The sequence below is a fragment of the Lathamus discolor genome, chromosome 10 (assembly GCF_037157495.1).
Source record: "Lathamus discolor isolate bLatDis1 chromosome 10, bLatDis1.hap1, whole genome shotgun sequence".
Classification (NCBI taxonomy): Eukaryota; Metazoa; Chordata; class Aves; order Psittaciformes; family Psittacidae; genus Lathamus; species Lathamus discolor.
Genome location: NC_088893.1, coordinates 16,784,017 through 16,807,840, shown reverse-complemented (window position 1 = coordinate 16,807,840; position 23,824 = coordinate 16,784,017). Strand labels below are relative to the sequence as shown.

Genomic DNA, 23,824 nt, shown 5'->3' with positions numbered 1-23,824 from the left:
ATATGTGACAAGAAAAAAAACCCCGATAAGACGTAGGATGGGATTAATGGAAACTAAAGTACTGCCAATAGCTGCGAGGGGTTTGCTTCAGGTTTTCCAACATGGATTCTAAAATTTATCTAGACATACTTCACAACACTCATTAAGAGGTTTTACATTTAGAATCCAAAGAAGGGAGAATCACAGTCCCACAGCAGATTAGGTTTTAATCAGATCTAAACTTTTATTTCCCTATTAGAAGATGTGGTATCATTAGGAGGTGCTGTATAAAGACAATACAATGGGTAGGGCCAGGGGATACAGAGCTCTCGGGAGGTCTGTACTTGCAGCCAGTCTGCTTCCACAGCAGATTTCTCCACTTGAACAGCTAATAACGTTTCCTCGCATCAGGCTGAGGTTTCCGAATTTGCATTTTGTATACATAGCTGTGTTCTTTCTGATTCGTTTAGCCTCGTCGACAACAATAAAGATACTGAATCAGAACAAGCTGGCAATTCTGTTGATGAAACACGGGAGAGTGCGGACTCCAGCTGGCTCTTCAGCAGATACGTTGGCCAGTTGACAGGACTAAAACGCCAAGAAACCTGACATACAAAACACATGCAGTGCGAGGAGACAGACAGCAGAGGCAGGCAGGTAGGCAGGCACTGCACAGCACCTGCTCACTGGTTTGGAGTCCAAGGCAGCGTCTTCCCTCCTCTGAACTGGCTCCAAGTGCCCTGTTTCGTGCCAGCTTACCCTACCTCCCTTTCAAACACTTCCAATGTTCCTTGCAGGGGGCAGACATATGCAGTCCCAAGCTGCCATTTTAGTCTTTTCTGCTCACTTTGTGTTCTCGCTGCCTGTTTCTGAAAGGTTGAGGAGAACCTGGGAGTCCTGATGCTTTAGACACCTTTTCTAAAACAGTAAATATAGAGAGAAGGGAGGCAACGACTAAATGAGTGGCTGTGTAGTTACACCCCCAAAATACAGCTAATCAAAGGTGTCTGCCTCTCAAGATCACTGCTTAAAATTACAATGGAGCTATGTGGGATCTGTCTCCTTGTGTTTATCAGGGCACAGGTCAGATTTTATAGTAGCATTTTGTAACTTCCTGCTTACACGACATGCAGGCAGACACCCAGCCCAGTTTTGGCAGGCTAGACAAGACATTGTGGAGCTCACACAGGCTCATTTCCCCCTCTGAACACACAGGCACATGCAGAGCATCCCCAGTACGTGCAGTGTGTGGCTGCAGTCCCTCCACATGACATAGGACTGTCGCCCACATGTCAGGACATACGACAATGCACTGCCCTGCACAGTGACAAGGCCCCAATGTGAGGCTACTCACGAGCAGAGGGAACCATTCCCCAGCTGCTGCACAGCTCCAGGAGCTTGGCAGATGCCCCTGGCTCCTAGGACCAAGGAGCCAGAGTGCCATGGCATCCCTGTCTCATCAGTAAATCCATATCCAGAGCCACACCGCCAAGGGTGAGCCATTTCTATAGCTCAGCGTGTAATCTTACAAGTCCAGCCAAGTTGCTCAGCCTAAAAGTTTTATAGAGATTCTACAAAGTAACTTGGTAGATCTGAGATGGTTACTGATAAAAAAATCCCTTGTTTTCAGGGAGAGCCATTCATGACCGCAAGTGATGATTACCAGTATTTGTTGCAGAAGAACTGAAGCCATATTTCCATCATGGATCCCAATATCAGTCCTGACTTAGTACAACCTTAGAAAAAATATTCTCTGAAAACTTGCATCTCCACTTAAGTCTAATTCCAGCAACAGCCCTCATCAGAAAATAAAGCCAATGAAAGTAAAATATCTCTATCCCAACTGTGCTCACTGTTGTACAAGGCTTAGTAGAAACTAAACTAGAATACTCCAGAATTTGAATCAATTTTGCAATGCCTCCTGATGCTTTGAAAGCTGGTATCCTGCCATGCAATTCTTTGCCTTCATGCTGGGTCATTATCTTACTAGGAGGAAATGGAAATCAAAGTGAGACACTGTCTGCTGTAATACCTGTGTATTGTGTGCCAGCAGCTTTTATTTCACGGGAAAATTATCCCTATGTCAGCAAAGTATTTACTTTTGGGTTTAATTTTTCATTTACAAGCAAATTATTTGATATACTATCCTGGACTTGGAAGTACTCAATTTGTGTCTTAAATGGATCCTATTGATACCTTGCAAATGTATTGACAAACATGAGTCCTTTCAATACCAAAGAACTAACAAACAGTAACAGTTTCCAGCTAGTTGCTCTGTAAAATGCTTTTTCTTCCTGCATATTTCCTCCAGAAACAGGGATGTGTCCCCAAACTGAGTCTTTTCCAGCATTATAAAGTTTTCTAACAAATACTTTATTTCAGGATGCCCAGCACAAGACCGTTGGCTGCGTTGGACATCCATAACTCTTCATGGAGGCTCCTTAATCAGCAGGTATCTAATTCTTCTGACTCACAGAGTCCAGCAGAGCACTTAAGAATCAAAGTCCTTTCTAAAGCTTTGCCCTGCATTAACAAATGAAGCTTCACAATGCTCAAGCAGATACCTGAAAGAATTCATTTCATGGAAACAGAAACCAGCACAGAGAAAACGATTCACCTTCTTGAGGATTGTCTGCCATTACTGTACACATACATAAGGATGTTTTGAAACTGAATTCAGTATCAAAGGCACACGTTCCATGTAAATGTCAGACATTTTTACTCATTTTTCTACCAGAGTTCTGTGATTAAAATAGATATTCAAAGGATAAGATTTTTTTTCCTGCCTCCTGTATCTGAACCTCTGTTTTGTAAGACCTGTCTTTAAACTAGAGATCTAGGAATATGGGGCAAATGTGGGGTTTAAGGCTTGTTCACATTTTAATTGCATGCTTACAGACTTAAGAGGAGATAATTCTTCCCTTCTTGAAATTCAAGACATTGAAAGGTTAATTCAATCTTCTCAGTTCCATTTCCTTCCTTCTGTTCCTCTTCCCACACTCCCTCCCCCCATCTGTAGACAGCTGAGTTATTTGAATTTTATGCAAGCTAGTATTCATCCAAAGGGAAAAATCATTCAATGTATGCATCAGACAGGCAAAAATGACAACATGACACACTTTCGGTTTTTACTTCCTCTTTGCTTTTCTCTGCATTCACCAGTTTGGGCTGAGGACGTGAACTCATGCCCTAAAGCTAGTCTCTGCTTAAAAGTTAACTTGAAATAAAGCTTGAATACCCCCATCCCTTCTTAATTCCCTTTCCTTGCTCTCACAAGGATCTTAAGCTGCTGTAGTGCTTTAACCTTAGTTAGGGAAAGCTCGAGTTCAAGTTAGTACAATTTGTCTGTTGCCAACACAATCACTCTCTGCTGCTCCCATGTTATTTCATGGTGTGGCCACTCACACACAGAGTATACTGACTCCAGAGGAGTCAGTTTGAGTGTACAGAGCTCAAGTTAACCCTCCTATGAAGATATAACTTTCATAAGACTGCAACCCATTTCTGCACATTATATACATTTGTAAGGAAAAAGCTGTAAAAGTATTCACTGAAAACATTCTAGTTTGGTCAGGTTGTAACTGTTCACTTTGGATGCCCTGAGAGGAAAATAATCTCATCTTTCCTGTTTTGGTTTTTTCTTGTGTGTGTGTGCGTGGTTTCTTTTTACATTTTAGAGAAGAAAACCAGCGTTTAGCATAGCATACTTGCAGCTTTCATTTGAACAGGCAGAAGGTAACAGATGTGGAACTTAACTGTTTACCCCTTCCTTACATAATTGTTGATGTTATCCACAGTATGTAATACCTGTGTGTTTGGTTTACTCTGCATCATAAGATTATAAAATTGGAAAATGATTTTGGGAACAGATAAAGTATGAATCCCTTCAAGTAGAAATACGGGTTTTGATTCTGGAAATTGCTCACAGAGATCAGCTAGAAAAGACACTCGGCTGCTTAGTCTTGTTCCTCTGCTTCAGCAGCCCTGTTTCCTGAAGCAGCTGAAAAACTTCAGGGTTTATCTTCTTTTCCCCGGAAGACAAAACCTACTTAAGCTACCAGGAGGTGCCAGGGTGCTGAAACTGAAAAATGATTTGGCACTAAAAGAGAAGTGCTGGGCAGGCGCCCATCAAAACTACATCCACAACCCCGTAACCCAGAGGCTGAGGATACCATGGCCTCCGTACCTACCCCAGCAAAATGTGGTGTGTAATCAGACCCACTGTCTTTTTCCCCCAGACGGAACGATAATCTGAAGTTAATATAAAGTTAGTAGATCTCTGGATTGTATTAGCTTATCTTGGATTAGGTTGTTTATCTATTTGTTGCACACTGGGTGCCACAGTTTAATCTTCATAAGGAATGGTGATTTTCCTTTTGTTTAAAGCAAAAGGAGTGAGAAATGCAACAGTGGATTCTTTAGTTCCAGAGCAGCTGCACTGAGAACCGTGATTGAGCACGCTCCCCAGGCTCACCCAAGACTTCTCTGTCTTACCCTTTCCCTAAGAGCTTCTGTTTGCAAGAGAGGCTTCTGTCCAGAGACAGAGAGACAAAAAGGACTGTTAGTAAAGACTGGAATTCACGCTGAACTAGCATTTCCAGACCGTATTCATCACAAACTGTCATGTGCTCCATACCATAGTAACTAATGTGACTAACACATCACATGCTTCTTTCCCCACCCTGTCTTTGGAAGAGAAGCATGTGCATGGACATTTTGTATTCATTTTTTTTCCTTTAATAATGCACACAGGGATCACCACATTTTGCTAGAAAAGGCCAGGCTGAAGCCAAGTACTTTCTGCTGAAGACACACTTTGGGTCAGCTCTCAAGAAAGTTCTGTTGCAAGAATCTCCATCTGCTTAAACTTGTAAAAATTCACCCCCACACTGAGTTTTATAAGACCAAAAAAGAGGAGGAGAGGAAATTTCCACTCCCACTAGCTTATGTTTTCTCTTTCTGCTCTTTGCTACAAGGGGACTCCTAGTAGAGACTGTCTAAACTCCAGAGCTATTTGAAAATATGGGGTTGGAAAAAATAACCCAAGCAGAAGGGCTATCTACAACCATCCTCTGCCCTCATCCTTTGTATGCACCTACCCTTAAGGTTCAACAGTCTCGATAAGGAAAATGAAGCACCTTAGTTCATGATAAAACATACAGTAGAAGACAGGAGTCAAGCATTTACCCAGCAGCAGCGCAGCATTACGGCAGACGCTCTGCCAAAGAGAGATCATTCCTTCCTTACACCCCCAGGATTCATTGTCTCTTAGCCTGGGAACCTGTCTCTGTTCCCAAACATGGATATTTTTTTTGGCAGCAAGACGGAACAAAAGGCACAAAGAGAACTAAGAAAACCCTTTCAGTGAAGCTGTAGTCTTTTTTTTTTCCCTCCTGTTCCCCTAAGGACGGGAAACCTAAGGATAGTTTAGAACACGTGCAATCCTGCTGCCTTTCTGGAAGGTGCTCAGTGCTCATAGGGCCCTAAAGGAATGAGGGTGCTTGTAGATTCTAGCCCAGCCTTTGACCTTGAAAAATTAATCCCCTACCTTTAGCACCAAAAATACCACAAGGTTTTGAAAACGAAATCACTGTTATATTTGAGTGGGTGCGGTATTTCGAGACAGCACTAATGTGATTATAAAATCAGTTGTGTCAGCTTATTGGCTCAGCTACAGACACTGATCTGCTCGAGCGTCTGTTCCTCGAACCGGCTGCTCGCGATAGGGTGCTTTGTCCCTCCTCAGCTCCACATAGAAAGAGATGTGATCTGATTCCCACTGGTGCACCAAAGAGAAAGAATCCCCTTCTTCTTGCAGTTGCCCACCTAATCTCCATGAAACTTGGCATTCTCAGGAGCACAGCATCCTCCCAGCCCATTGAAAGGCCATAGCCCTCATATGTAGGTCCCTGCAGCCCCAGCCCCATGCAGGCTGGGCTCCCTGTTTCCAAGTGACGGCAGCCAAGGGAAAAAGCCAAGTGGCAAAGCCAAGTGGCAGCAGGCTCCAAACCTCCCAGCCACACTCTTCAGACTCTCCTCTGAATGTTCCTTTGCACTTGAGCTGCCTTTAAACATTTCCTCTCACCTATTACTGCATCCTGGTAGCAAATATTTGTTTTCCCCTGTTTCTCTGTGGGTGTCTGACAGACACTCAGTGGCTTGTGCTGCCAGGCACGGTTTAATGCTGTCGGTAGCAGGTGACTCACTGGAATCAGAGGTGTCAGTCCTGGAAGGTTTGACTCAGCTCTCCATCCTTTGGCAGCAGATTGAAATTAAATGAAATTGCCATTGTATCCGAGGCAGCTTTTCAGACATAGCCACACCAGTATGGCTTTACATGCATTATGCGTATGGGATCTGTAAAGTTCATTGTTGAGGTTCATTGCTACCACAATTGTCCTAAGGCCAGGTAAATGCCATGTTCCCCTTACTGAAGGTGGAGACTCTGAAATCCTGCCATTAAAAACCTTCCAAATAACTGCTCTGCTGCTCATATAGCAAGAATATTTCATTCCTCAGTGAAAGTAAAAGGCAGCTGAGTAAAATCTTATCTACCCATCTTTGCTTCTGTGACCAGCCTCAATGCAGTACACAATGCCCTCAGGCCAAACTCCAAACTTTCCTTATGAAAACCACATAAGGCTGTTTGTCCGGCACAGAGTATGTAAACATGAGGTTTGAACCCAGCACGAGCTGTGTTTGACCACAGTAGTGAACTTGAAAGCTACAGAAACTTGACAAGGACTTTATGCAACGGTCAAGATGTTTGTTATGGAGATGAGTATCTACTCATTTCCACTGAGGATGGGAACATGTAATTTCTCATCATTATATTACATGGACAAACACTATTGCACCTTCCTGAGAAACCCAACCTAATATCAGTTAAAAACCTGCTCATCTGCAACCTAAACCCCCAAACAATAGATCTCAAACTGGTTTTAATACTAGGTCTGCTGATAAATCATGCAATGAAAATGGTGGTGGTGGAAAAACGAGCGTGGCCACGCAGTCTTTGTGTGTTTAGGAAAGCCTGAGCTCTGCTGTGGATGTGAGGGGCCCAGCCTGTGACTGTACACAGAAAGCCAGAAGTGTCTTTATTCTGCTTTGCTGTCCTGAACACTTCATTTCTACCTCTAAGAGAATTTGTGCCAGTCTAAAAGTTTAAGAGGTTTGGCCCTTGTAATCTCTTCATAATAGGAATTCTAATTGTTACTTGTAAAAATGGACAAATGTTTAGAAAACTGAAACTCATCAGCTGCCTGAGTTCATGAATCATTCAGATTGTGTTCTATAGTCTTTTCTGATCTCCTAAATCTGGTGTCTACCCTAACAAGAAAAGGTTAATGCTCTCTTTTTAAACAGACACTAAGACTGTTCAGTGCCAAATCTCAGCCATGGCTTACACTGAATATTCACCCAGTGGCTGCCTTCCTGCTTATTCCCAGGGGGTTTTGGTCAAAAACACAGCTTTCTATTTTTGACAATTGGTTGGACTAATGGGATGGAAGCAAAGGAACCGAGTCCTGACCCTAAGTATGACTGGTACTCACACATTGATTTGGTGTGGACAGTCAGTGCAAGTGCAGAAGTAACTGAGCCAGCCTGCTCAAGTCACCGGAGCTTTTAGGCTTACAGAAATGTAGGTACATTGCTGCCAGGACAATCTTAGGTCCAGAAGCAGCACAGCCAGCTTTGCAGAGGGCTGAGTTCAGTGGCAACCTGTGCCAGCGCTTCACCACCCTCACAGGGAAGAGCTTCTTCCTAATGTCTAACCTAAATCTCCCCTCTTTCAACTTAAAGCCATTACCCTTTTAAGAGGCCTTTTAAGGAGACCTCCAAGATCATGCAGTCCAACCACAAACCTGTTAATTTTTTTAACGTAAGCAAACACTGCAAGAAGAGGTCCTTAAAACCATGTTTAAACACATTAAACCCATTTTCTCCTCCCACACAAATCAGTCTCAAACCCACTCCACCTAAGCATATTATGCCAACAGAAAGATCCACAGCACCTTTCTGGTGTTCTCGGTCAGCCATGAGACATCTCTGTCTCCCCGAGCTCATTGTCCAGGCTCCCTTTATAGTCAGTAGAAAAACCCGGATACTCGGAGGGCACAGTTAACTTCATCCTAGGTTAGTTGCCTCCCTATTGATTAGGGTCTAGGCAAGTAATTCAGATGGAGACATCTAAAGTTACACAAGGGGAAACCCCTGCTGGTATCTAGGGAGGCCCTTCCAAACTCCAAAAACCATTCCCCAAGTTTTGTGCTGCATAGCTGGAGCCATGTCGTGGTCACAGGGATGTCCTCAGCCCTCGACAGCAGCAGCTCTAGCAGGTGGCTATTTACACATCTAATGTGCAAATAATCTAATGTGCGTCTAATGTGTCTTGCAAATACAAAGGCTGTTAGCCATTTTAAAGGTTTATGTGGGTTATACCATATGGCACCACAGTGCATTCTCCCTTTGCTGCAACTGAAGATGTTCCTACAAGCAATTCCAGTGTGGTCAATGCCACCAGTATGGGTGTAGAACAGGGAGCAAGCAGGTTGGGGATGATCCCCAGATACGATGCTGAATGCACCCAGAATTCCCCTACAAACTAATCCAGAAGCAGCAGCCCTTAAATGATCTCAAACCTCACTTTAACTCCAAACCTCACCATTGTAAAAGAAGAGCAGGAATGGAAACTTCAGTATGATCATCTTGGTAAATGAGGAGAAAGGCAAAAAGAAAATCCAAGCTGTACTTTGGCGGTTTTCCACGTCAGTTTTCCCATTTCCCTCCCTCGTGCACTTTCTGCAGCAGCAATCTGTCCTTTCCCTGAACGCTGAGCAATCCCAGCACTAAACTAATCAATATTAATAGCGATGGGCTCGGGCGGGGGGAGGAGAGGAAAGGAGAGGAGAGGAGGGATTACCCTGACCTTTTTCAACTCACACTGCCTCAGACGGCCACCAAGCAGCTGAGGAGAGAGCAGCAGACGGTAATGCCATGTGGGTTTGGTAGCTTGTAATTGCTTTTATTTCCCTGTGAATATTTACTTCTGTTGTCTCAGTGCAGATAGCAATGAAATCTGATTGTCTTTAGGAAGCTAAAAATACAATTAGATCAGCCATCTCCGGGCCGAACCTCGCCTTGATGGGAAACTCCGTGGAAATAAGGGGAATAATGGCCAGGCTGGATTTTAACTTGAATTTCTGTTAAAACCAAGGATTGGATTAGGGAAGTTTTGACAGGTGAAGTGCTGAATGCCGTTGTGCTTTGTGGATTTCTCTTCTGATAGAGCATAATCAAACCCATTGAGCCTGCAACTGGGATATTGAGTGTGAGAGCAAACAAAGGGCTGGGTGAACCGGTCCTCTATTGTTAAGCACAAGTGTCCACAGCAGCTCATGCATACAGGGTATGTATGCACTCAGGACAGGGTGCTTGGAGTAAAGGCAAATCCTATGAATTAAAACCAAATCAGAATTGAAGCTCTTTGTTCAGATTGGATTTGAGTTTTATTGTAGACTTTCTGGTTAGCAGCATTGCTTAAAATAGAGGTTTACGTCAGGAGGCACCGTGGGTTATTGGCAGTTAATGCATTGTCTTTACTGAGATATGCTTGTTTCCATGTGTAAAATACGATTTTTCTGAGAAATTGCAGCTGAGAAATTGCAATAAAATCCTATTTATGCCTTTCCTCTTTAACTCTGTATGAGCCAAGCCTCAGGGAGAGGTCCCAGACCAAGGTGTTAGATTTGGGGGGGGGGTATTTCAATAAGCATTTTGATGGTATTCTCATAGTCTTGCTTCTGAGCAGCAAATGCTTTGCAGACGGCTGAAAGCACAGCACTGGTTAATGAAGCCCCGGGTGTGTTTTTCCTTTCTTTGTCAGCACCCACCATGTCCGACAAACCAGATTTTGCAGAAATTGAAACGTTTGACAAGACCAAGCTGAAGAAGACAGAAACCAGAGAGAAAAATCCACTGCCCACTAAAGAAAGTAAGTGCTTACGAGGCTCTTTGAACTACGAGTGGCAAGGACACAATCTGTAATGCAGTTCATATGCAAAATGAATACTAATCACAGGATTAGAGGCTCAAACTCATCCCTGACTTTAACTGGGGATAATACTAAGACTTGTACTCTGTGTTGGGCTGCCAAGGATACGAATAGTTGTAACCAATGGTGTATTTTGCCTGAAAAAGCCTTTCTGATGGGATTGCTCTTGCTTCTGCTAAAAGCAAGACTAGTTTTTCTGCTACTTGCATGTAACAGGATCAAACTGTTTGTAATTGCCATGTTACCAGCCTCTTTGGAGGCACAAACGCACAGGGGAACCCTTCTGCATCTCTGGCAGCATCCGCGAAGGTGCCTGGGCTCTGGATTTGGTGTTATCAGGCAGATGAGCTGCTGCCCCCCACTGGTACCTGCTGTCAGCCCTGGCCGTGAATGATCCAGGCACCTTCTCTGGGAGTAAGGCTGCAAGAGAAACCCATCATCATCCTTATCTACCAGGCAATCTTACTTAAGAAGGAAGCTTTCCTCATGCAGGATGGCACATGCACTGTGCACAGGCAGCCAGATCATTCTTGTAATTCCCATTCAACCTGCCATTTCACTCCATTTGGACCGGACTTTGTGAGCAGTTTCCTTCATAACACTATCACTAAGGATGTGTTAATATTGACAGCTATGGAGACACACTGTGCAGATAAGATACCTGCTTTTTCCTGGTTTATTATCCCTACCAGTGCTCAAGCTGTAAATACAAGATGAGGTTTGCACATCATGAACTACACCCTACATGGGAATGAGCTGGCATTTCCAGGGTGGCCAAAGAGAGCGAGTGGGGATTTACCATCCTCTGGCTTTAAAAATGGCCACAGGAATGTGCATCCTACAGAATCATTACAATGTTTATTGAGTGATGGTTTTGTTTCCTCTGTTTTTCTGGCAGCTATCGAACAGGAAAAGCAAAGTGAAAGTACAGCCTGAGCGCAAAGCCGAAGATGTGACTGCTGCTTCTTCAGTGGGGTTTTGGCTTCCAAGTTGGGTTGTTGGTTTTGTCCCTCCCACCCCCCAAAATGGGTTTGTTCCCCATTTATTTTAGCAAACATTTGCTCATTTAATGTTCCTGGGGAATAAGTTTGGTTTGTGTTTGTTGAGCAAGATACTGTGTATTTGTACTCTTAAAACTGTAATCCCAAGTTCTGTATCAACCCCATTACTTGCCAAAAAAGCGCAATTCGCATAAAAATTGTTATCCTCAACCTCACAATAAACAGGTTTCTTCTGACCTTGAGCTGTCTTTGAGCCTTGCAGAAATAGGGTTTACACTGCAACTCCTACTGGCATCCTTCTTGCTCTGTTTGCACTGCCACAGCATCTAAAGAGCACACCCAGGTCAACCCAGCCTGGCAGCAGGTGTGAGTACGATGGGAAGTTGCTGGCCTGCTTCAGTCCTATCCAGCAGCAGGTTAGAGGTCTCAGAGACAAGAACCTGCTTATAAGTTCCATGAAAAATTGAGGGCTGGCCTGAGGAAATGCTCAAATTAACATCCCAAATGGGAGTAGGGCTGCAGCACCCTCTCCACAACATCTTTTCTCTCTTCAGCCTGTCAAGATCCAGTCAACTATGGGACAAGAGCAGCACATGTAGCCTTTGGCCTATCTAATATCAAGCAACACAGGAAGGTGGGAGAAGGAAAGAAAAGTTATTACTGCACTGATTTCTGGGATGAGAGGGCAGCACAGGGGCATAAGACACACAGCTTCAAAGGAAGCAGGGATGCCCTAAATCTCCATTACTGGTGGTGCAAGAACATCCCCACCTCAGTGCATCCTCACTATTGGCAAAACCAGACCCTGGTACCAGCTCAGGGGACTCTCAGTTACAGGGTACCACGTTATGTCTGGAATTAATTTGCAGTCATAATAGAAAAGCAAGTGCTTACCCTGGGAAGGTGAACTGCTGTCCCTGGAGCATCAGTGTGGTGCTGCTTGTGCTGTGAAACGGGAATGATTCTGGGTACTTCCACAGGGTTCCTCTGGGTTTATACCTGCACAAAGGGAGGCAGAAACCAGCCTTCAGAAAACAGAAGCAAATGGTCACGGTGATCTTTAGAAAGGTCTTGTTTACTTCAGGGTGGTTTGGCACTTGACATTTAACGTGAAGAGTCACAACTGCAATTAAACAGTGGCAGCGTAGCCACAGAATGGGTGACTTCTGGTGCCAACAGAAAGCAAACAGAGGTGGCCAAGAGCCCGCAGGGAACACAGCACGCAGGACTAGGGACTGGAGTTAGGGCTTTGTTAATGGCAGGGAAATTCAAAGGAGCAAAAAGTCTGCTGCCTCGATCGCCACTCAGTTTAATGGTGCTGCTGCTTTCTTTTCAGGACCAAGGGTTTCTGCACATTCTCCTTTGAGGACCTCACTCCCCTTGGTGCCTGATTCTAAAGGCTGGGGTATTTTTAGGGTCTGCTGGGTTTACTAATATTCATTTTTATGTAGAAGGTGAATAATGTGAGCAACAACGAACACGGTGCTATTTTCTTTGTGACTCACACCCTCCCCACATGCTTATGGGTGAAAGAGCCTTTGACACTGGTTAAATATCTGCCGTGATGATGGCTCATGCATGGAGAAGGAGTTCAGAGATCACACTTGGAGCAGCAACACCAGCTGGAAACAAGTGCAGGTAACACCATCCATCCACACTACTCCCTGCTGTGCCACAGGGTGATTTTGAAGCACCCTATTGCGCTCAGCGGGTACCCAAGCCCGCAGACCAGACTCTCTCATTGTTTTTGCCAGGAGACAGAGCTTTGTTCCACACGACGACCTCCCTCCTTCTCTGCCAGCTCAGGCACCTGCCAACTCGCTCAGCACAAAGCGCTGTAAAGCACTAAACCCCTCTTTGGCAGGGCTGAATCAGTGGCCAGTGTCTGTGCTCCCAGAGACTCAAGGTCCGGGCTGCATCCTCAAGCCTGCACTTTGTGGCTAGAAGGGAAGGAAGGTGTAGCCAGAGCAAGGAAACAACAGAGATTGTCCTCTCATGTTTGCACAGATAGAAAGGATTAGCAGCGTGGCTCTAAGGGGTGATACAGGAGATCAGAGCACTGCCGACAGCTCTGCAGATACCAGATTTATCCAAGCACTTGGCTCGGGGCTGCTCCTGGTGCCACTCATTCTGCCCCCATGAAACCTCCTCCTGATTTAGGTGTTTGCATTTAAAGCCTGACCCATAAACCCATAGTGCCAGTGCTTGTCTCACCCCATTGGGAAGGTGATGGAGATGAGACCCCAGCCAGGTTCCCCACCCCTGGATCTGACTGCGGAAGCTGTAGGGCTCAGCAGAGAACACAGGAGCTGCCCACCAGGAAAAGCTCCACCAGGATAAAGGCCACATCTTCCCACCTCTCACCCTCCTGCCCCAGGTGGAACTCAGCTTTACGGCAGGGTCTGGGGGCTTTCTTTCACCTTTAGCAGGTTAAGAGAGGCTTAAGGACGCGCAGTTACAATACCTGATTTGAGAAGCGTCCCCCTTTGCTGCTCTGTGAAACCACTTCAGCCCAGGAACGGGAGCATGAGATTAAGATCTGCCAGGAGCAGGGGCAGGCCTGTCTCCCTGTTATCTTAACCAAAGAGCAGCGCAGCCCTTATCTGCGGGGCAGGCTGGGGACGCAGACCAGGAAACTGCTCATGTTTAAGGCTGAGACAGTGAATTGTCGTCATTCCAGTCATTGTACTGAGGAAATGTTTGTCCCCACCATTGCCAGGGAGCTACAGACCAAACCCCTTATCCACACCTGGGGGACACGTTCCGGTGTTAACCTGCTCCTGACCTTCACTCCCCAGAAGAGCATCCTCCAGCGCTGAGGCTCTCCAATGACCCCACTCTCCAGGAGCTGTGATCCCTTCCCATACACCACGCTGGGGACAGCCGAGCTGCAGACAGCTTCATCAGGAAGCTCGACCTGCTCCAGGTGGGAAGCTTAAATACTTCTGCCAATCAGCAACAGCCCTTTGCTGTTTGGGTCCTTCGCATAAGGAGACATCACCTTGCAACCCCTCTAAATGAAGAACCTTCCCTGCTCCTCCAGTTACAGCGAAGAACTCATTATATGCTGATAAACACCTGCTTCCTTGGCACCGCCATGGAGCCAGCCTTACCCCTGCATCCCAGGGCCAGCCCTCTTGGGATCACGGCTGGGTCCACCTGCCCTGTGAGTCACCTCTAATTGCTCTGCACTGCCTCCGTGAGCAGAGGAAATCCACATTCCTGTCATTATCACACAGGAGCTGGCTGATTTCATAAATCCCATTAGGCAGGCACTGGGTAACAGTGAAACCCTGGACCTAGTTCTCCCGAGGAGAGGGCACGTGTTTGTGTGTCTTGGAGCTAAAAGCCCCGGAGATCCCGCCAGCCCCAGCTCAGACACCACACACTGAGCCCAAAGCATCTGTGAGGTTGTTTCCCAAATACGTTTGGGTGTTCTCTCTTATTTGGGTCATTGGCCCTGTGGCTGCTGAGGCATCCCACAGCAAATCTTTGGGTCCTGCTCTGCAGTGATGAAGGCAATCACAGAATCATAGAATAGTCAGGGTTGGAAAGGACCTCAAGATCATCCAGTTCCAACCCCCCTGCCATGGGCAGGGACACCTCACACTGAACCATCCCACCCAAGGCTTCATCCAACCTGGCCTTGAACACTGCCAGGGATGGAGCACTCACAACCTCCCTGGGCAACCCATTCCAGTGCCTCACCACCCTAACAGGAAAGAATTTCCTCCTTAGATCCAATCTAAACTTCCCCTGTTTCAGTTTGAACCCGTTACCCCTTGTCCTGTCACTACAGTCCCTGACAAAGAGTCCCTCCCCAGCATCCCTATAGGCCCCCTTCAGGTACTGGAAGGCTGCTCTGAGGTCTCCACGCAGCCTTCTCTTCTCCAGGCTGAACAGCCCCAACTTCCTCAGCCTATCAATCAGCTTAAAACTGAAAGAGGGCAGATCTAGATTAGATGTTACAAAGCTCTTCCCTGTGAGGGTGCTGAGGCGCTGGCACAGGGTGCCCAGAGAAGCTGTGGCTGCCCCATCCCTGGCAGTGCTCAAGGCCAGGTTGGACACAGGGGCTTGGAGCAAGCTGCTCCAGTGGAAGGGGTCCCTGCCCGTGGCAGGGGTTGGAGCTGGATGGGCTTTAAGGTCCCTTCTAACCCAACCCACTCCATGAAGATGAAGACTTCAATTTGCCGGTTACGACCATCGCCTCTGTGTTCGCTCACTGTCAGTGGTGCTCCCGACGCAGCACAGACCTTTCCTGCGAGGAGAATGGGGAAAGAAAAGAGGGGAACGAGCGAGCACGCTGACCCAAGCTCGGTGGGATCGGGGCCTGAGCTGCAGGCACACGGGAAGGAGGGTGCCACGGCAGCAGGAACCGGAGCAGAAGCAGCCAGGGTCTCCCTGGTGCCTCTGCCCAGCTCGCCCCTTGTTTCCCCAAAACACAGCGTGGAAACGATCGTCCCGTTGAAAGCAGCCGCCCGGTGCCGAGCAGGGCAGGCCCCCACACCGCACGCAGCGCACAAAGCCGCGGTGTCCTGCCGGGGCAGGCGCTCCCGGCCCCTGCTCCTGCTCCCTCCCCACGGGTCCGGGGGTGCCCGGTGAGCTCCAGCCATCCCCACCCGATCCGGGGCACCCGGCCCCAAACCCTGCTGAGCCTTGGGCACGCAGCACAGCATGGGGATGGTCGGAGCTGAGCCGGGGTGCGTAGGAGCCGGGCCGTGCGTGTGTGTGGGTGCTCCCGCAGCTCAAACCCACTGAGAGCAGGGTAAGCTCCGCTTCCATCGTCTGCAGTGGGACTCTGTGCTGGGAAAGGCTCCGTGTGCTTCCTGTCTTGTCAGAGGGGCTGGCTTGGGAAGGAACAGTCGCTGGGGGTGGCTCACACACATCTCGCACACTGTGCTGACAACAGCTCTTGACAACTCCTACTATCGGCTGTGAATCCCCCGACACCACTGTTTGCTTCAGGGCCCGGCTCCAGAATTCATTGGGTGGATGGGGAAATCAGAGGAACGAGAGATGGGGCAGCAAAAGGGGGTTTCTAGCTTCTGTGGTCTGACACACATGGGAATAGGGTCTTTTGGGGCTCCAACAACAGGCACTGCGTGAAAAGACTGAGATTTTTCAGAGTAAACCAACAATCTCAGGAATTTTAGGCTGGTTCCGTGAATTTAGAGGCCAATTCAGTGTCAAGTTTTTGGCAATGTTGTAACAAGCAGGGAGGAAAAAAACCAACGTGTGACTGTGAGTGGGTGTTCTCAAACAGCGCCTTGTGTGGGGAAAATGATCCCTCTTGGTCTGCTTTGTTTCCTTGTGGGGCTGGAAATAATTCTCCTCCTCAGAGAGGAGAACTGGGGGTTTCTCTTTCTGTCCCATCATGGAAGCTACCCCAGGTCACGCCTGACCACGACTGGTTCCCCCATCCCTACCAGCACCAGGTCACCACCTCGCAGTGTTAAAGAAACCCATGTGTGGGTCCTATAGCGTTCATTTAGCCATGGAGGAATCAGCTGTGAGATGCTTTGGCTGAGGCAGACCCTGTGGAGCTGAGCGCAAGGGCAGGGGATGGAGGCAGCAGTGATGCCCTGGGGCAGCAGCATCACTCCTGGAGCCCTTCCCTCCATGGAGCAGGAGCAGCAAGAGCTGACAGTGCTGTAACAGCTTCATGATGGCTTTAAAACAGCTCCAGCCTCCCCATCACTCCTCATGACTCGATCCCTGCCCTGTCCAGGCTCCTGTTTCAGTAGGAGCTGGGTAACCCAAGCCCACGGCGATGCTTCACACCCGCTCCGGCATGGACCTCGCCTGGTAACGCCTTGCTTGGGTCCACACCGGCATCACCTCCTTTAACACACCCCAAACCACCACATCTCTGCTTTAACCTGCCCCTGGCTCCATTTTATTACCAGGCTGCTTTAACATCCCAAGCACAATGTGCACGGCCAGGGCTCCAATTTAGTTTTACTTCCCTCTTAATGTGTTTCAGGAATACCCAGGGAATTGGAAGTGTCAGGACACCGACGTGGCCGTATCAGCTACAGGAATCAGCCTCCCTGCTCACAAGAGATAACAGAAGCCCATTTCAGACAAGACCTGCCTCGATGGTGCTGACTGCAGCTTCCTTTATTTTCTGGCTGTACAAAGGACTAATGAAGCTTTACCTTAGCTGCTTTCATAAGCTTTCTGTCTGAAGCACTCAGTGGTGCACAGCCAAGGTGGAAATAAAAGAGCTTCACCTAAAATAGCGCTCATTCCTCAGAACGGGCTGGAAAACAAACCCCAGCGCCATGCCCAAACGTCTCCCTGTGACACTGAAGTAAATGTGCCAGCCACCAACACCCGCGGGTGACCATGGCCTCTGCATCAGTGTGCACCGAGGCCCTGCAAAGGGATCCTGCTTTGGGTCCCTTGGAAAGGCAATTTGTTGGACCTGGGGCACTACTAACCCCTGCATAAGGCAAGGAGGAACCAAAACACTGATGGGAGCGGGGCTGGGGTTCCCTACAGGCACTGGGTGCCTCGAGCCAGTGTTCAGGACCAGCGCCTGCAGCTTGCCCTGTGGTTAATGTGTATGAATTGTGCCAATGGCACAAGGGGGGATTTAAGTGAGGTGGGATGCCAGGGAGCCGAACCAGGCAGGGTTTAGGAAAGCTGTGCTCCGGTGCTCACCCCTCAAGCAAACCTCATCATCTCATTGCACTTTGGTTTCACCACATGAGAGTCAGGAGTAGGGCCACCAACCTCCTTCATGCACAAGAGACACCAGGGCAGCCTTCCTCCTGTTCACACCACCTCCATTATTTCCCAACGGTTACATGCGTGCAAGTTTTCCTGTCTGCAAGAACACTTGGCCATAACACGGCTCCTCGTTGCTCTGAGCATGGCCAGGTGAACCACAAAGCCACAATACAGGCATTTCTTTTCCTCAGGACAGCCTGAAAACCCTGGGATGGGATAGGATGGGATGGGATGGGATGGGCAAAGAGCATTGAAACATCACTGGCGGTTGTTCCAGCAGATGGGATCGCCGGGTGGCTTAATCCCTGCTCCTGCTGGCGGTACCCAAGCCTGTCCCATCCATCCATCCCTACCTGCTGCTGGGCACGGGCACGGGTGGGTGGTGGATGGGCTGGGCTGGGTGTGCGGTGCAGTCACATCCCACAGGGGGGAGCCTTGTCACCAGCCTGCAGGGGACACTGCCCTGGGGCATCATCCCTGCGGACATCATCCCGGCCATCCACGCCAGCCACTGCACCCTCTGCTCACACGGCGCTGCACCGCTGTGCCTGATCCCAGCACTGGGAGGTTTGCTCCATTTCCTTCTCTGGATAACAGATGTAAAATGTACTGGGAGCTTTCATCCTCAGTGGGGCTGGGCAAAGCTCCCTCCAAAACCACCACGGTTCTGGTTTGCAGGTGCAGCGTTTGAGGGAATATGAGCAAAAAAATCCATTTTCAAAGGGTGCCACCGGGGAAATTCATCCCACTTTGCTTTTCCTAGCACGACACAAAGGGCTTTTAAAGTTCCTCTCCAGCACAGGATCCTCCAGAGGAATTGCCTTGGTCCAAAGAGATAAAGATGAGTTATAAGAAAATATCCATATCTCAAATCCCTGCAAGTCTCAAAGCCTCCCACACTCGCTGTGCCAGACACAGCCGGCACCAACACACACATCCTCCAGCTCAGAAATCAGGATCTTTGGGCTCAATCTGTTCCCCGTGGCACAGAGCGGATGGGGACAGGAGGGGAGACGGAGCCACAGCCACAAAGGGATAACAAAAGGAACCACGCTGGGAAAGGCTGCAATCAGTTAATTCAACTTGAGTTCGGCGGGGAATGATTAAGAAGGAGGTGATAATTCCCCTCGGTATCAAGTGCCCCATCTCTTCCTGCGCAGGCTTTTACCTGCTGAGGTGACACATTGCCAGGACAGAGATCTGCTCCCCTATGCAGATGCCCAGGCAGTGACCTATCTGCTGCACTAACACCGTTTTGCATGACACTTCCTTTAAAGAAGGGGAGAAAACCAAACCACTTGTCCCTGCTTTATAGCACTGCTGTGTCAACAGCCCTGTAGGCTTTGAAGGACAGGCTTGGGTGAGGCGATGCTGATCAGGTCGTGCCTTTTGGGGGCTGACCAGGCAGTTGAGTTCTCTTCAGAATCACTGAAGGTTGATCTGAACTCGGGTGGTTTACTCTGTCCTGCTTTTCAGGGTGGTTCAGGATGCGGCAGGACCAAGTACAGGCATGTCTTTGTCCAAAAGCTTTGCATCATTTGTGGGAACAGAGGCATGGAGCAGCCAATGGGATTTAGGAAGCCATCAGTCAGGATGGACCAAGAGCCCCACAACAGCCCTGGATCAGGGGTAAGAGCCCAGCAAGGAAAAGCTTTCTCCAGTGGAAGGGCTGGGATTGTTGGGGTGGGAGATGTGACCTCGCTCCGCAGCACAGAGGGATGCTGCTGCCTGTACCTCTGCAGCGGGATGTACCAGAGCGTTTAACTCTGCAGGCTCCTCTGCTCATTGCCCCATGCTGGGAGAGCAAGGGAGCTGCCTCTGGGAGTCTGGGAAGAGGTGAGGATGGGAGACAGAGGCTTAGGAGGGGAGTGGGGAAGTCACTGGAGTGAGAAGATAGCGGAAAACTACAGCTTTAAACCACACAGTGCAAAAACAGGGGGAAAGAAATGCCCTTTATCTGCCTGCAAGTGAAACAGATGCTCAGCTCCGTGCCCTGGTGCCAGGAATAGCTCCTGTGCATGGCGCTGGCAGAATTTGCTTCCAAACCCTAAGTTTTTGCATCCTGAAACCAAAAGATGTAAAACCCAAACTGTGCAACCTGGACCCTCCTCTGCTTCTGGCTTCCAGCATCCTGATGGTTCTGTGTCCTGTTCCAGATGTGCTTCCTTCTGTTGCAGAGCATCTTAGCTTGGACTTGCTCGCTCTTGGCCTCTCTGGTGAAGTTCACTGCTCACCCCATCACTCTGCACATGAGGCTGTGTTGGGAAGCAGACACAGTAAGACAGTAAAACTGGTTGCATTGGTACAGGGGAGGGGGGACGAGGTGCTGTGGGGAGGCAGGAGGCAGGAACTCCTCAGGATAACTTCATTACTAGGAACCTAAGCTGGCCCTGTTAGATGCTTTAACCTTGCTTTTAGTGAGCATCGGATCACGTCTCTGTGCCAAAATGGGAATGAATTGAACTAAGCCCGTGGGATAGGTGTGGCATAAAACCTGAATTCAGCTTCACCTCCATCCTCAATTACCATTCATTAATTAAAACACGTTCGTTATACAGGCAAAACTCCCACCGTGGATCCAGGGGTCAGATCCTGCTGGGGTTTGCTCCCGCTGCAGCAGCCCACGAGGGACTCTGCATTAGGCAGAACAATGGGGACACATTTTCCTCAATACAGGAAAGTTGGGAATACCAAAATAACCCCAAAGCAATCCCCGCGTGGAGCTGAGCATGCAGCAGGACTGCCCCATGGCTGCGGCTCTCCCTGATGCAGTACTCTGAAGGAAAGGATCACATCCCCTTTTGCAGCTGCTGTGCACAACGCAAGGACATGGCATCATTCCCGGCGGGCTTCCCGTGGTGGGAGAGCACCATAAAACCTCCTCCACCTCACCATCAGGAGGGGGTTTCTAATGACCCAGGTGGGTTTTATTGTAACGGAGCAGGATTTGACGCTCGGGCTCTGAATGTGTCACCTGCAGAGGGCTATTTAGCAAGTGGGCTGTGCTTTATCTTCCTGTTGTCTGCAGCCATGGCCAAGCCAAGAGCCCATCCCTGCAGGACCCGCCACCCAGCAGAGCTTGGGGCACCTATAAACTGATTTATCTCATGTCTGCCTTCCCTTAACACCCATATTCTGATGGGAAGGGGGGTTTGTGGGTGCATGGGGCTGTTTATACTGTGGTTATCTCTTGGCTTGGGGCATAAAGTAAATCCTTCAGATGTTGATTGTCCTGTGCAAGAAAATAAGAAACAAAGCATCAGTGTTTTATCTGTAAAGCCAAGGAGTTCCAGCTGACATTCAGGACACCCCTTTCCATACAGCCTGCCCTGTGGTGCCATCACACTAAGTGACTGATGGTCACTTTGTGGTCCGAGGCTGCCCAGAACAACTGACGCTTCATTTTCTGCGTAACCAGGTTAATTCAACAGAATTCCCCTTTTAGGTATTTCCCCCCCTCCATCCAAACCCAAACCCAAAGCCAGTTTCTTGTTGGGGAAACCCAATCAAAACTCCTTCAGCATCATTTTACAGTGGGACCTACAGCTCAGGCAACCCAGGCAGGGCCCATGGGCTTTGCTGATGGGTGATGGGGGAGTCCCCATCCTGCAGCCCTCCAGAGCCCAGCCAGGCTTCACACACACACACACAGTGATGGTCAGAGCAAAGCACTGAAATCAGCTTCCAAACAGCTCCACCGAGCCCAGCTCCACCACTGATTTACCCTGAGACCGCCCATCCCCGTGCCTCAGTTTACCCAGCTGCAGACGCAGCTCTATTTAACCTCTTTTACTGCACAGGCATTGCATGTAGTGCTCTAGAAGTGCAAAACACATTAACACAGCAAGACCAAAGTCTGCTTTTGCCTAAGGTGGGAAAGCCCAGCAGCGAAAGGACCGGGATCATTGCATTCCCAGCGCACTGCTCTGTTTGCAGCCAGCCAGCCTAAGTGATAACGTTAGGAGGGACTTTTAAGATCCCCATGACTTTAATTGGAAAGGGCACTTTTAACAGCCCAGCGAAGAGCTGTGTGATGCTGCCAGCTGCAGCCACTGTTCCCAGCAGAGCTTTGTGCCTGGAATCGCTGTTATTCCCCTGGTGTGTGATAGGGATATCATGTGTGAACTGACAGAGCAGACACGCCAATGGGTTTCAGCTGCACAAGCTCTCCGAGACAAGAAATAGCCCCTAAACATCAATATGCCCTCGGGGACGGCCAGACCCGAACCCCAACAGGACCTGCGTGCCTATGGGAAAGGTTTCCAAACCCTCCGCATGTGCTTTAATCAGGGAACTTCACTGCTACGTGGGAAACGCTTTATTCCCAGTAATTGCCCTTTGACAGCTCTAACAAGTAGGATCTGTTGGGGATGGTAATGATTAAAATGCTGACTCACAGGGGTTTTGCCGGGCTGGCTTTGTGCTCACTTGGAAGGTATTTTGCATCCTTGCTTCCAACCAACCTGCAATTTCAGTCCTCCGGCTGCAAACAGTTTGTGGCTTTGCACAACTGGCTCCAGGTTTTCCCTTTGCTGGGTCTGGAGGGAGAGGGCTCCCCTCCCAGTGATACAGGACAGCGAGAGTCCCTGTGCTTCCTGCAGCCAGGAATGGCAAGGAGCTCCTGGGCAGTGACAGCTACCCCAGGCTGGGACCTGAGCCCATAGACATCCAGTGCTGGGGTGTTGAAACCCCAGGGCAGGTGCTGGCTTTGCAATGCTCCTGTTCATTTCATGGCAAGGCAGCAAAGTACTTCACAAAGGTGTTTAAGGTGCAGCCTCCTGCCTGCCCATAGTGCTGCTGGCTGCTCACCCAAGTGCAAGGAAGGGGTTTATCCCCACGTGCCCCCTTTTGCTCACGGTGCGGTCCCATTCCCTTCAGCCTCACATCTGCAGCCCCTTCAGGATTGCAGCAGCAGTGATTTATCACCAGGAGATGGGTGTCCCAGGGCTCAGATGGGGAGCTGAGAGGAAGAGGAGGGCAGCACCTTTGCCCTGCCACGGAGCCAGCACCAGCAGATGCTGTGTGCCTTGGGGCAGTGCCTGGCAGAGCAGCATGGCACGGCTTTGGGATAGCACCCAACAGGCAGGATCCCTGCCCAGGGTGAGGGACCGTTCATCCACAGGATAACACACGGAGCAGCTCCCATGGGCACCATCCCTGCACTACCGCTCCTCACAGCCCTCAGTGGCATTGGCTGTAACTAAGAGGCTTTTTGGGGTTTCCTCTGATAAGGATTTTCCTTTCCTGATGGCTCAGCAGCGGTGGAGGCCCCTGGCCCCGCTCAGGGGTGCGGGCAGCGCTCCTGCCTGCGGAGCCAGCACACAGCCTCCACCGTAGGGAAATTGCTAACCCCAGAAAACTGCTCCCCTAATTACAGCGTTGGAGCATGGAGCAAACCACATAAATGATTCACACAGCGTTCCCAAGCTGAAAATGAGAGAGATTCCCAAACACTCCCGAGCCCTGCACGCTGTTATCAGGATGGAAATGCAGCAACTTTCATCATAAAGAGGCGAGAAGGGGCGGGGGGGGTGGGTGGGGGGGGAAGCCCCGCCGTTAAATGCATCTCTTCCCATCGAGAAGACCTGGGAGGTCTATTCCCTATAGCTCTTTACGGAAGGGTTGTTAAAGCTCCTCGGGGAGCTCTCGGGCACTATAGAAATGCATCAGCTTGTTATTTCAGAGGGACAGGGATGAGCCTTGCCTGGCAAGCAGGGGATGAAAAGGAGAAGGGGAGCAGACCCGGGACCAGCAGAAAGGGGTGGCTGCTGATGGGGAAAGAGAGTTAAAAGTGTCCCATTGTTAGGGAAGTTTGCTCTGCTTCAGACCATCCCGCTCCCAGGGACACTGTGCTGCCTTTTGAAGTGCAACCTTAGGCGGTTCCTTGTCACCCATTGGAGAGGGAGCTTTTTTACCACATTAAGTCATTGGGTAGCAAATGAATGGGGGGTTTTGACTATTCACAACTTCCCCTTATAAATAATCAGGGTTGGTGGCTCCTGCAGCTTCCCTCCACCCCGAAGCTCACCTTGGGAAGGAGCAGAGGGAGGCGGCC

The 23,824-nt window shown here is 49.0% G+C and overlaps 1 protein-coding gene and 1 long non-coding RNA gene across 2 annotated transcripts; one reads left to right on the top strand and one right to left on the bottom strand.

Moving 5' to 3' along the window:
• Positions 1-235: 235 nt before the first annotated feature.
• LOC136019780 (uncharacterized) lies at positions 236-14,026 on the bottom strand. The gene is made up of 3 exons (XR_010615036.1): positions 13,820-14,026; positions 11,929-12,033; positions 236-897 (listed from the first exon to the last, which is right to left on the bottom strand). It is a non-coding gene; the product is annotated as an uncharacterized LOC136019780 (long non-coding RNA).
• LOC136019779 (thymosin beta-12-like) lies at positions 8,936-11,254 on the top strand. Its single transcript, XM_065690338.1, has 3 exons — positions 8,936-8,968; positions 9,866-9,973; positions 10,932-11,254. The coding sequence occupies exons 2-3, from the start codon at positions 9,874-9,876 to the stop codon at positions 10,967-10,969; spliced, it is 138 nt and encodes a 45-aa protein (XP_065546410.1). The 5' UTR covers positions 8,936-8,968; positions 9,866-9,873; the 3' UTR covers positions 10,970-11,254.
• Positions 14,027-23,824: the final 9,798 nt, after the last annotated feature.

Coding starts and splice junctions, on each gene's coding strand:
- LOC136019779 (XM_065690338.1), top strand. CDS start 9,874: ATGTCCGACAAACCAGATTTTGCAGAAATTGAAACGTTTGACAAGACC. Junction 9,974..10,931: donor TCCACTGCCCACTAAAGAAA/GTAAGTGCTTAC, acceptor TTTTTCTGGCAG/CTATCGAACAGGAAAAGCAA.